The sequence below is a fragment of the Chelonia mydas genome, chromosome 1 (assembly GCF_015237465.2).
Source record: "Chelonia mydas isolate rCheMyd1 chromosome 1, rCheMyd1.pri.v2, whole genome shotgun sequence".
Classification (NCBI taxonomy): Eukaryota; Metazoa; Chordata; order Testudines; family Cheloniidae; genus Chelonia; species Chelonia mydas.
Genome location: NC_057849.1, coordinates 139,095,592 through 139,109,086, shown reverse-complemented (window position 1 = coordinate 139,109,086; position 13,495 = coordinate 139,095,592). Strand labels below are relative to the sequence as shown.

Sequence of the window (13,495 nt, the reverse complement as noted above, 5' to 3'; positions counted from 1 at the left end):
ACCCATAAAGAGCTGGAAACTTTTTTGAGAATAAAATATTAGATTCTGGAACACCATTCTGTAACAGTGCATAGTGTCTTTGCAAATTCCACAACTACAGAATCACAGAAAATGTGGGACCTTGCTTAACAATAAAGTAAATTAAAGGAAGGCTAACTTTAAATCTGAAGCAATGCAGTACATTAAAGACGTGAAAGTCCATACTGATGATCTGCGCAGTAGACATTTATTTAAAACTCTATGCACCCGGCCATGATTCTAGGCACTTCGAAAACTTACAATCAACACAAACCATAAAATACAATTATAAAAAGAGAACAAATGAATTGTCTATATAAACCACATAAACTCTAATCATATTCACCTGTAGTTAAATACTCAGGAATATAAAGCTTTGTTGGAACATACTAAGAGAAAAACAGTTTGCATTACCGAATAGCTGCCACCCCGTGGCCGACTTCATGTATGACACCACTGATGAGGATTGCCGTGAAGAAATAAGTCAGCTGGCTGATGGGCAGATTTACACCAGGCACCTGTTCATGTAGGTATGACAACAAAGCAAAACAAACTAGGATACCAAGAGATACAAAGACAGATCATTTTGCCTTTAAACAACTATGTTGCAGTAGCATGTTTAAAGACCAGAAGCACAACAAGGGCCCTTTGCGTACAGAACTATCAAATACCCCTCTGCCCTTTCTACCTTATATATATATTTTTTTTTAAAAAAGCCTTTCATTACCTTTTATTGAAGATTTAAAACACTCTCATTCCAAAAAACGCAACAAAAACAAACCAAATACACATGACAAATCATGGGAGAAACTGCCCTAACTCTCATTAAGCTTCAGAAGTGTATGCAGATTTACACAGAAATGGTATACAAATAAATCAGTCATGGAAATTGCAAACATCAGTTTACAACTTTCTGCAGTGACTCTTGTAGGAATCACTGCTCATCCATCATGAGATTTAAAAAAAAAAAAACTTATGATTTTTAGGCCAATCACGTTTTTTGGTCTCTCTTCTTGTTCGTGGACTCCTTCTGATCACTCCCACTGTGGCTGTGACAAATACAGGTTGAAAATCCAACCTTAAATGCATACAAAATGTGTGTACACAAACAATGCAGGCTGCCCCTTTCCCTGACTCCTCTCCTGACAGAACCCACTGCCCCAGTCTCCCTCTGCTCACCATTACCACTGACAGGCTGCTGTCCTACACATGCGGAGACTAACTTCCCCAGTCCCTTGGCTGGCTCCAAGAGCTGCTCCCAGTTCCAAGCCAGCAGTGGAAAAGGCTGCCCTGTGTTCCTAGCTTTATTAACCCCTGCTTCCCACACTGTAGAGGAAGCATGAGGTCATTGCTGCTGCTGAGCCTGGAGAATGCTCAGTTCTGCAGCATCTGCACCAGGGCTCTGACCCCTCAGAGCACAGAGGTTGCACCCCAGTAATGAAGACATCTGAGGCAGCTGCTGTGGCTACTACCAGCAGCACAAACTGAAATATTGACCTCCAGTATTAGAAAGGGGGAACTGCAAAGAGTGCAGGCAAGATGACTGAACTGCCTGTGTTTTATCACCAGAGCCTTCCAAAACTGGCTTGAAATTGTGACACACAATAATATCATGAGTGTTGGCAACACTGCAATAATGCAATGAGCTGATGTTAGCAATTAGGAAGACAGCCATTTTGTAATTTTCCTTAGCTTTTAAGCTACACTTTAAGATATACTAAACTACCAAAACACCACCAGCAACATTTTGACGCAATCAGAGAATTCCAAGCATATACATTTATTTCATTCTCTCATTTTAGAGAAGCTCCTACCTTGAAGAATCTAAGGAGGAAATCAACAACACAAGAACAAGTTACAGGGAAAAGCCAGACAAAGAGGACAGACGACAGGAGACAAAGGAAGCAGAAAATGAAGACAGACATAAGGATGTGGAGAGGCAGAAATCAACCATATTAGTATAGACAGACTGCAGGACAATGCAGTAAAGAGAGTGGGAAAGAACAGACAGAAAGGAGAAAAAACAGGGAGAAAACTGAAAAAAGAAAAAGAGGAGTAGTACAGAAAAAGGAAGTGACAAAAAAAGAAAAGCCTGCCTCTGAAAAAACTGGTTCTGGAGGTGGGAATCAATAGGAGAGGCATTAATCACTTAACCCAGGGTTCCTCAAACTTCATTGCACCACGACCCCCTTCTGACAACAAAAATTACTACATGACCCCAAGAGGGGGGAACCAAGCCTGAGCCCCGCCATCCCAGGCCGGGGGGGAGGGAAGGGTGGGAAAGAGAGGGAGGCACACAACAAAGCCCAAGTCCCACCACCCCATGCAGGTGGGCCCAAGCCAAAGGGCTTCAGCCCCGAGTGGGGGCCTGTAACCTGAGCCCTGCCACCCAGGGCTGAAATCCCCTGGTCTTTGGCCCCGGGTGGAGAGGCTTGGGCTTCGGCCCCAGCAAGTCTAACACCAGCCCTGGCGACCCCATTAAATGGAGTTGCGACCCACTTTGGAGTCCCGACCCACAGAACTGCTGACTTACACTAGAGTTTAAAAAAAACCAAAAAACTAAAATAAAACTAAAAATCCTTTTTAAAAGAAGGGGTAAGGAAAGCAGAGTAGAATATAGAGAGATAATATTTATGACTAGGCCTGTCACTGTCAGCAGAGTAGGACCATGATGCCACCTCTCAGCAGTCGGCACCACAGTCCTACAGTGTCCACACCTGAGAGAGAGCTCCTGAGGGAAGCAGAGTTAGAACTTCAACTATAGCACCCTACCACTTTGAAGCCAGCCGTGCTCGCCCACATTAAGCATCTTCTGTATTTTCTGCATCAACTGCTAGTGTTAATTTAAAGTTAGAGCTGCTGAGAAGAGCAGAGTTGTCTCAGACATGTACAAGGACAAAGTGCTATTAGCAATGAAAGCTGGCATCATGAGTCTACCATGAATATAGGATGCTTCCCGGCATCGGTTTTCAGACTCAATGTCTGAAAACCTATTTTAAGATATATTTAAAAGGAATCTAATCCTTCATGAAATATACTGAAATTGAAAATAGCATTCTGTTAGGAAACAATGTCATCTCTATAGATATCTTAATTTTCTAAATTCTACTAAAGACATTTGTATGAAAAGAGGACCCTTTGTTATGATGATTCTTTCACACCTCTGACAGTTGCAATAATTTCCATAGTAAGCAACTGGTAGAGAATAATCAGTAGAAGAGGAAGACCACTAAAGAAACAAACATTCTATTTTCACGCAAATACTCATAAGAGTCGAGGCAGAGAACAGAAAATGTTATATAGATATATAGCTATAAAAGTAAAATTGACTGTTTTTCAATTATTCTTATGAGGCATCTCTACCTCTTTAAAGTTTATTAAGCCAACAGCTACAGTACGGGGACTAACTAGTTTTGTGATTTTGCACTCAGCAGCTATTCTCTTGTACACTGTCCATGCACCTCTCCTTTACTTACCTTACAATAATTATAAAAAGATAATCAAATTTGTATGCAACAGACAGATGGCTGATCTACAGATACAGTGGAGACGGCCCTACACAACTGTTCCTGTCACTGGGACTTCTCTTCTGCCACCAGGTATTGAATCACTTTATTACCGCTAATTGGATGTATATGAGTAAGTCAGTGGCACTCCACTCTGAAGACTTCTGCTTCACATAAAGCTCTAAGATCATGATGGTCTCCGAGAGAAAAAGGAGGCAATGAAGAGGAGTGCAAAAACAAAATGGCAGATATATAGCAAGTACTCTTCTTTGGAATGTTGAAGTGATGTGCCAACTAGTTTTTAAAAAAATCACAAACTATATCTGTTTTCCCTCTAAATATCTGGCAATACTACAATATACAGCAACTCTTTGAAAGGTAGGGTTAAAAAGTATGTTGTGACAGTTCAAGGTAAAAAAGTAGAATAGGGAATATAAAAAGAATCACAAACCTGCCTAGCAAAAGCTTGCTTTTCACCCATATCTCTGAATTAGGTGTCTCTAAATACTTCTCTTATCATTGGAAACATTCAAAAAAATTGATGTAAACAATGCAGAACAAACTTACATGACTTTATATGAGAAGACAGATGCACTCTGGTCAGATTATTATACGAGAGGAAATAAAATTAGCTACATAACCCTTCTTGTAAACTAAACCTATTTATAAAGGTGATGTCATTCCTTCTTCACTGCCTCAGATATTCCAAAATAAGAGATAAAGAAATTTTAAATGCAAACTCTTCCATTCTGCAAAACAGTTCTCTTCTTCTGGCACTATATGATTTAGTGTCTGGTATCAGAAACCCGTGCAACAAACGAATACAATGTTATTAGCTCTGTAACCAGACATTGCCAACAGAGATAACAAAAATTGCTGTCTCGGATCACCAACTCGACATATGATCCTTGCGTGATTCAAGTGTTTAATCAGCTTCACAATATAATCCTTGCCTCCTACTATCCTGAACAGTTGTTCATCCTTCCTTCCCCCTTCTACTGACATCCTGAACCAAAACAAACTGAAACACTCATCTTTTAGTGGATTACACACACGGCTTGTTCTGCAAATTTCAAACCCATCACCCTCTACTTGCAAAAAGTAGGGATTCTACATAGCTGAGTGGAGGCAAACCCTTATAGCTGATTGGTATTCTTAGTAACTGTGACGCTTTCTGGGTATTCAATATGCATACTATCTATTCCAAATTCCTCTGTGCTTTTTTTATATAAACTCTCATGTGTTGCTACCTCTTTTTTTAAAGACTGAATAGGAACATGGCCATTTTTGGTATAATTGGTGAGACTTCTAATCTTGTGTGGGAAGATTTCAAGATCAGAAAGGCTAACATCTCCTATGAAGACATCTCTTTGGAACAGGTTATAATTCTTAAGCTGAAAAACAGAGAGGGAACACTTACCACGACTTGCAACATACGATCATTCTGGACTGCAGGAGCCTCAGTTATCATCAGCGTCAGTGTCTGCATCAGTGTCTTTCCAAGGAGAACAACAGAACCAAACATGGCAACTATGCCGAATACCATTCCTATACTGAACCTGAAACAAAGAGAAACAAATGGTCTCGCGCACATAAAATGAGCAACTGCATATCATGAAGACACTTAAATGCATCAGTGCAGCCTAACATATCAAACAATGGGTCAAAACTTCCCCAGTGCTATTCTGTCTCTCTGGTATATCACCACAAAAGTATCAGCAACCAATAGAAGGCTTAAGCCTACAGGAGCAGAACTGCATTTTTCTCCAGTGAAGAAGTTAATGTCATAATGTTATACAAAACCGCATCCAGTTGAGGGTCAGGATTAGACAGTGATTCACATTGTTTCCATGCCACTAGAACAGGAAATACTTATTTTCAGATTATCATAACTTGCAAAATTTTATTAATGTTTCTTAACCAGTGGGAAGCAAAATTGGTACTTAATGCATTAAATGGTATTTAATGCATTAGATAAAGCTTATTTTCTGGCTAAAATATTGCAAGTCGCTGTAAGCTTTTTTCCCTCCTCTAACAATTTCATTGTTCCACTACCACCTTTAATTGAACCTCATCAGGAGTTAGTCAGTTAACATATTTATTTTAAGCTGCTTGCATCTGTAATTAAAATAAAAGGGACAAGTGGAAGCCAGTATGTTCTCTTTTGCTGTAAGATATTATACATATTATAAAAAGGCTATTTATGACTGATGTAAACCCATTTTAACCCAAAGTTATCTTACATAAGAGGAAACTTAAACAAAGAGCATCAACTCAGCAGATCTTTCCTCTTTTATTCACTCCTATCCCACTGAGAGTAACAGCAAAATAAGTTCAGTACTGAACAGAAAGATTAATACATACAATGGGACAAATTCAAGACTTCTCAGCTGTTATTCCCAGAGTTAGTGCAAAATAATGCTGGAAACACAGTTTTGCATGCATTTTCTGGCCCCCCGAAAAGTACGCACAGCGCCACTGTGCATATCACTCACGCCAGGGGCATAAAAAATTCCAGCAGAGGAAAGTGTAGAATGGATATAGGCTAAAATGTAAGCAATGCACCCTAACTCCCCACACAGCTTTAGAATGCCCAGTAAATGGCTTTGCCAACAGAGCCAAACTTGTGGCCCGATTTCTGTCAGGGCTCAAACCAAGCAACTTTTTAAGCATGTGCCTCTGGCCAGCCAGAGTACTGAATTTGGTTCCACTGATTTCTCAGATTGTCCTCCCCACCAAAAGGTGTAATCCTGAAATGGGACTATTTGCATACAGTCTAACTGACTTCAAAGGGACCACTCAGATGCTTGCAGGAAAAAGCTGCAGGCAGTATACCAATATTGTAACAATAGCATGATTTTTGTCTGCTGCAAAATACCAACAGGCATTTTAGGCAATACTGCAGAATTATTACAGCTCAGCTTCTTGTTTATCTCCTTAATGAAAACAGTTACTTTATAAACAAACACTTGATTTCTAATAAATGTTTTTGAAAGAGTACAAAGTAGAAAAGGATCTTCTATACAACAATAAAAAGTATGCTAAGTCTTTAGCAGAGCAGACCAGGAAAAATTAATTTTTATTTCTTTATTGGGTATTTCATAATCTCTGAAACTATAAAATATCAATGTTGCACTGACAATTTTCAGGGAAATTAGATTAGGAAAATACCTAACTTCCATTAACTTCTACATTCTAGTGTCCAGGGTGGAGCTCAGTGTACAGGGCTGGATATACCTTATAAGACATGAAAAGCTACTTCTGGGTCTCCTAATAAATATATAACCTAGGAATTAACAATGTTTACAGCACTGAATTTTTTTCAGCCAATATTTTGCCAAATACGGATTTATAAAAAGAGAAAGAAAAGAAGATTGGTACTGTAACTACATTTGTGTGGTTTTAATACGAAGTTATCAAGGTTGTATTATAACCTGGTCATTTTAAATCTAGGAGTGTGGTAATAATTATTGCTACTCTGATAAACAAGAGGAAAGTTTTCTAGTGTTTGTCCAATACAAGGCCAAACTAGAATTCTGAAACTGTACCATAGATAAAGAAATCTGGGTTTCCATCGTCCCCAACTGTAGAATAGACGGTTGAAGAGAGCAGTTTGCCATCGCATATGAAAAGGAGAGATGCTCAGCCCATATGACATCAGCCAATCTTCATAAGATGCTTTCAGAGAGCTAGATGACTATAAGAAACAATGGAAAGTTAGTTTGACACAGAGCTTTCAGGAAGATTTCATGTAATGACATCCAGTAGAACAAAGAGAAGAGTAGTATATGGGAGTATGTATGTGTGCATATAGCAACACTTACGTAAACTATGCAAAAATAATGCCTGCAGGCACCACCCCCCACAGCTTCCATTGGCCGGGAACCGGCAAGGGGTTGGGGTGCAGGGAAGGGTGGGGAGTGTGGGAGGGGGTTCAGGACGGCGGGTTGGGGTGCAGGAGGGATGCGGCAGGGGGGCTCAGGGCAGGGGTTTGGGGTGCAGGAGGGGTTTGGGGTGCCAGCTCTGGCCTGGTGCCGCTTACCTTAACCGGCTCTGGGGTGGCAGTGGCGAGCGCGGCTAAGGCAGGCTGCCTGCCTGCTGTGGCCCCGCGCCGCTCTGGGAAGCAGCCGGCACCACATCCCTGCAGCCCCTGGCGGGGGGAGGGGGCGGGGGGCAGAGGCCTCCGTGCACTGCCCTCCTCTGCAGGCACTGCCCCCCGCAGCTCCCATTGGCCAGGAACAGGCAGGGGGGTGGGGTACAAGAGGGGTGCAGCAGGGGGCTCAGGGCAGGGGATTGGAGTGCAGAAGGGATGCGGCAGGGGGGCTTAGGCCAGGGGGTTGGGTGCAGGAGGGGTGCAGGGTGCGGCAGGAGGCTCAAGGCAGGGGGTTGGGGTGCGGGGTGCAGGCTCTGGCCCGGCGGCGCTTATGTTGAGAGGCTCCGGGGTGGCAGCGTCACGCAGTAAGGCAAAGGCAGGCTCCCTGCCTGCCCTGGTCCCACGCTGCTCCCGGAAGCGGCCGACACCACGTCCCTGCAGTCCTTGGGGGTGGGTGGGGAGTGGGCAGAGGGCTCCGCGCGCTGCCCTTGTCTGTAGGTACCTCCCCCGAAGCTCCCATTGTCCACGGTTCCCCATTCCCGACCAACGGGAGCTGCGGGGGGCGGTGCCTGCAGGTGAGGGCAGCGCACGGAGCCCTCTGCCCTTCCTCCCCCAGGGGCCGCAGGGACACGGTGTCAGCCGCTTCCGGGAGCAGCACAGGGCCAGGGCAGGCAGGGAGCCTGCCTTATCCCCACAGCACCATGAGGGTAGCAGTCCTGCGGGCCGTAGTTTGCCCACCCTGGCCTATATGGTTTGCAGGATCAGAAATTGTTGGCATGTCTACATGTACGGCGCTGCAGTGGCACACTGCAGCACGTCTGATGAAGATGTTCTATGCTGGCGGGAGAGCTGTCCTGTTGGCATAATAAAACCACCTCCACGAAGGACAGAAGGTATGTCAGTGGGAGAAACTCAGGGTGGTGGTTTATTCACAGTCTGAGCGACGTAAGTTATACCGACATAATGCATAGTGTAGACGTAGCCTAACTGAGCAACCTTTGTATCGTCACTATTGGATGAAGAGCATCCTGGTAACAACAAAAAGACTTTCCAGTCCCCATGCATACTTGTTTTATCTGTTAATAGAAATATACCTGGTAACACCAACAGTATTTTAAGCCAGTGTATTATTACAAATGCCATATGACAAACCAATAACAATTTCACACATCACTACCGGAGCAAAAATGCATTAATAGCCTGAGTTATGCCCTCTATATTATTGCATAATCTCAAAGATTGTGAATGCCTGTTAAACGTCTGCGAAATTTATAAAAATATAATATAGAAAATAGAGCAACAGAAGTTGAGCCATGAAAACAAGTTATTAAAGGAGGAAAACCACTACAGCGCAGCAATCACAGCATACAGATCTTTCTGTCACCAAAAGTATAATCAGGTTCATATATGGAAAGCCACTTTGTCTTTTTTTGTATATTTAAATTGTAAGCTCTTTTGGGCAGGGACTATTTCTTACTACGTTTGTACCCTGGCTAGCGACATAGAGTCCTGATCATAATGAGGCTCTTTGGATACCAGCATAATACAAATAATAAACACCACCTTTGCTTTTAAGTACCCACTGGTCATACTAATCTGATTATTTGCCTAAACTCTGGATCATGCCTTCAGTATGACTGAAGCACATATGGTTGTGACTTATATACCTACCAACAAGTCAGAGACACCCTGTTGACATTCAACAGTTCCAACACATTCCCTGATGACTAAAGATATTCAAATTTGGGATTTTTCCTGGACTCTCCTGCTCTCCTCAAGAGTCCTCTTAGGACTGCTACCAACTACTCAATTGCCTCTAAACCATATGGTTTCTTTTCTTCTTTGCTCATGAATGAGCAGTATCAAAGGGGATCTAAAAAGAAAAAGAATGGCTGCACAGACGGACTGAGAAACCCATTTCAAGGCCCGTATCCTGCAATGAGATGTAGACGAGCAGACCATTTGGAGTCCCAATTACTTCAGTGGGTCTCCACACAAGTGTAAAAGTTTTGTTCACATTCAACTATAGGATAGGAGCCTAAAATTGTTTGTCAAAACAGCATCTGAACAGCTAAAATCAGAAGACAGCCTGATGGCTGGTCTTTTTTTGATTACCTAAGAAAGAAAGATCGTAGTTCAGATTTTGGATTTTTTTCCCCCGTGTATTCAACCACTCCTAATTAGTGGAGTGCCTAGCTCAAGTCTGTCGTTCAAATTTTATTTGAGCAGATCTAGAACAAATATTGACAAATTTTTTAAAATTACTCATTTTTTTTACAAATAGGTTATTGGACTTTTTGTCAGCTTAATTATTAAATCATAATATCACAATATTTTTCTATAAAATGCTTTGCAAATATTGATTTCATTATTCGCTGAGCCTTATTTGTTTTTTTATCAAGGCAAGCAGCAGATGGAGGGGCTTATTACTCCTGTTTGCTCATCTTCTACATATTAAGAGAAAATATCTTTAAGAGTTTGTTCCTATATAATTTCTAAAAATATTTTTACACCTAGCCTACAACTAAATCTGTTTGCCTTATTGAAATAAACCAGGTTTCACCATGGCTGGCGTGAGTGATTAAGATTGGAGGATTAGGACCTTTGCTCTGAAAAATAAGGACAGCGTGGAGAGAGCACTACATTTGATATTCACAATCATTGTTCTCAGGTTTGTTACACTTATTTTTTTTGTTGCACAAATATTTAACAACTTGGATCTACTTTCAAAGGACAAGCAACGAAACAAACAATTAGCATCAACATTAAAATTTACTGAGCCAAGTTTTGCTAGTTATGAAGATATGATACTTCCTCTGCGGAGGATAGTACTTTCCATGATCTCTATACAGACCACTGTATTTATTTATTCAGATTTATAAAAATGCAAAAAGAGGCACTAATCCATATGCTCTACGGCAGGGTTCTCAACCTTTTTCTTTCTGAGGTCCCCCCAACATGCTATAAAAACTCCACGACCCATCTGTGTCACAATAACTGTTTTTTTTGCATATAAAAGCCTGGGCCGACATTAGGGGGTAGCAAGCAGGGCAACCGTCCAGGGACCCATGCCACATGGGCCCCTGCAAAGCTACATTGCTCAGGCTTCAGCACCAGGTGGTGGGGCTCAGGGACCTGGGCTTCAACCCCATGCGGCAGGGCTTTGACTTTCTGCCCTGGGCCCCAGCGAGCCTAATGCTGGCCCTGACTGGCAGCCCCCCTGAAACCTGCTTGCAGCCACCCAGGGGGGCCCAGACTCCTGGTGGAGACCCGCTGCTCTAGGGTCCCTTGACACAGCTGCAAAACACATCCTTAATGCAGCAATTTAACCCACCACACATCCCTGCCCCTGTCCCTTTTCCTTTCAACCTCTCCCGCCGCCTCCACTGCCATTTTCAAATGCCTGGAGGGGAAAAAAAGGAGCCTCCTCACGCTCCCTGAAGAGTACGTTAGGACTATTTCATTCACAAGTGGGTTACGCAGTTTTGTTTTACTGCTTATGTCTGTGATGACGAAAGCTTAGGCTCAAATACACGGGTTGGTCCCTAAGGTGTCGCCAGTCCCCCTGTTTCTTTTTGCGGATACAGACGAACAGGGCTGAAACCATTCGCAGACAAGACACTAAGGCCGATACCAGGCGGCCTCGGGACGCTGCAAGCCTGGGCCGGGCCCAGGGTGCGAGGCGCCCCCGACAGACTCGGGGGTGCGGGGGCGCCCAGCCAGGCCCGCCCTTCACTGCTGCTGGGGCCGCCAGCCCGCAGCGACCCCTCCCCCGGGATGCAGCCGGGGGTCCCGCGCTCCCCGTCCCTTCGGCCCGCTGCCCCGGCGACCTCACCCTCAGCAGCGTGTCCGCCAGGTAAATGACGGACCAGCCCCCCAGCACGCACACCACCACCGGGATCGGGATCATTGCGGCACCCAGGAGGAGGACGAGGCGGCGGCCGCGGGGGTTCCCGCGCACAGAGATGCCCCCGGAACTAAAAGCCGCATCGGAACCGTCCTGCGGCAGCCCCATTTTCTGGTCGGACACTTCCGGGCATGGGACACGGGGGGGGGAACGGCACAAGCGAACACGGAGGCGGTTGGATTACGTCATGATGTATCTAACCTCCCTTATCTCCCCCTCCCCATGACACGCCACAGCGGCGAATGGTCGCTGGTCCGCATGCGCTTGCCGGTGCCTTCAGCGGGGTGCGGGCTTTGTTTGCGCAGGCGCGCTGAGGTCCCTGAGATGACCCCGCGAACACTGGGGAGGGCGCTGTGAGAAGAGCGCCTGTGGATTGTGCGCAGGCGCAGTGAAGTGATTCCCCCCCTCCCCACAGGCTTCTTTTGTAGTAATGGCTCAGCTTGGGCGGTGTGTGGGGTTCCAGCTGCGCGGGCAGTGGGGGAGGCGCTCAGTGAAGGAGGAGCCTGCGATGACCTTGCTGCACGGTGTCATTGCTCCTCACCTGCTGTGCGCCCCTGTCCCATGCAGCCCCCTCTGGCATGGTGGTGGGGGGAGAATCCAGGCACATGCCTCCCTCCTGCACCCTGCACCGCAGAGAGGAGGGGGGCAGGGCTCCAGGCTATGCCCAGGGAGCACCACAGCTGACTACAATAGTGCCATGCAGCAGAGGTGCTTGGCCCAACGGCCAGGGCCCTGCTTTAACTGCCTGGGTTGCGTTAACCCGGCCGCTCTTTGAATCTGCTTCTGAGCACTCAGAATTTCAAACCCTAGCCTGAGCCCAGGTGTCATAGCCCAGCACCTGCCCCCTCGGCCCTCTCCTTGCTGCCCAACTTACCCTTTCATTTAAAAGGAAATTAAGTTTCTAACACTAGGTGGTGTAAAGCAGTGCTACCCAAAGTGGTGGTCCGTGGACCAGTGCTGGTCCGCGAGCCATCAGCTGCCAGTCTTTGCGCACATTGGAAAAAAAAAATTGCCAGTCCCTCACATCACATCAGATAGCTTGAGAAGCACTGGTGTAAAGAAAAGCTTTCCAGTGTGAACTGTTACAGTGCTGCCTTCCTGAGTGGGAAGAGAGGTCCTCTCTGCAGTACAAATTCAATTCTGTCTGAGACCCTACTTACAACATAGGGTATGCCTGCCTGCACTTAAGGTAGGGTGTAAAGTGCATACACTGCACACTCGCCCAGCATGTGTATAAATAGCAGCGTAGACAGTGATGCACTGCTTAGGCAAGTAGAGTACATAGGGAAAGACTTTGGCATCAGGGAAAGGCTCCAGTTGCTCGAGCCTTTCACTGTAGTGGGGAAAGGCTCTGGAAGGGAGCTTTTCCCTGTCACAAAAAGAAAAGGAGTACTTGTGGCACCTTAGAGACTAACCAATTTATTTGAGCGTAAGTTTTCGTGAGGTACAGCTCACTTCATCGGATGCATACTGTGGAAAGTGTAGAAGACCTTTTTATATACGCACAAAGCATGAAAAAATACCTCCTCCCACCCCACTCTCCTGCTGGTAATAGCTTATCTAAAGTGATCACTCTCCTTACAATGTGTATGATAATCAAGTTGGGCCATTTCCACCACAAATCCAGGGTTTCTAACCCCCCCCCCACACACACACACACAGTGAAAGACTATGGTACTTGGGAGCTGCCAAAGCCTTTCCCCACTGCCGCCCTCTTGACAGAGCCTTTTAGTGCAATGTGTAGCTACACACCATAGTGTGGACTCAACTTGCCTTTCACTTGGGTATGTAGTAAGACCTACCCACACACCGCCCCAAGTGTTGACAGGGTCACAGTTGTATTGTGCTAGAGTTCAGCAAAGATTCCATTTTTGTCCTCAAGTCTGCAGATTTGTACAGGCAGAGCCCTCAGGCCATGTGGAGCCCTACAGCAATCACTGAGGCTTTGCACAGCTCTAGGGATCCACCAGA

The 13,495-nt window shown here is 45.0% G+C and overlaps 1 protein-coding gene across 1 annotated transcript in view; it reads right to left on the bottom strand.

Annotated features, from left to right (window-relative positions):
• MBTPS2 (membrane bound transcription factor peptidase, site 2) overlaps positions 1-11,681 on the bottom strand; it is a 47,496-nt gene extending 35,815 nt beyond the window's left edge. The window contains exons 1-4 of the mRNA XM_007070476.4: positions 11,453-11,681; positions 7,073-7,221; positions 4,945-5,083; positions 433-536 (exon numbers count right to left, since the gene is read on the bottom strand). Of these exons, the coding sequence (XP_007070538.2) occupies positions 433-536; positions 4,945-5,083; positions 7,073-7,221; positions 11,453-11,632 (572 nt within the window). The 5' untranslated portion in view covers positions 11,633-11,681. The remainder of the gene's footprint in view (positions 1-432; positions 537-4,944; positions 5,084-7,072; positions 7,222-11,452) is intronic.
• Between the last annotated feature and the right edge of the window lie 1,814 nt (positions 11,682-13,495).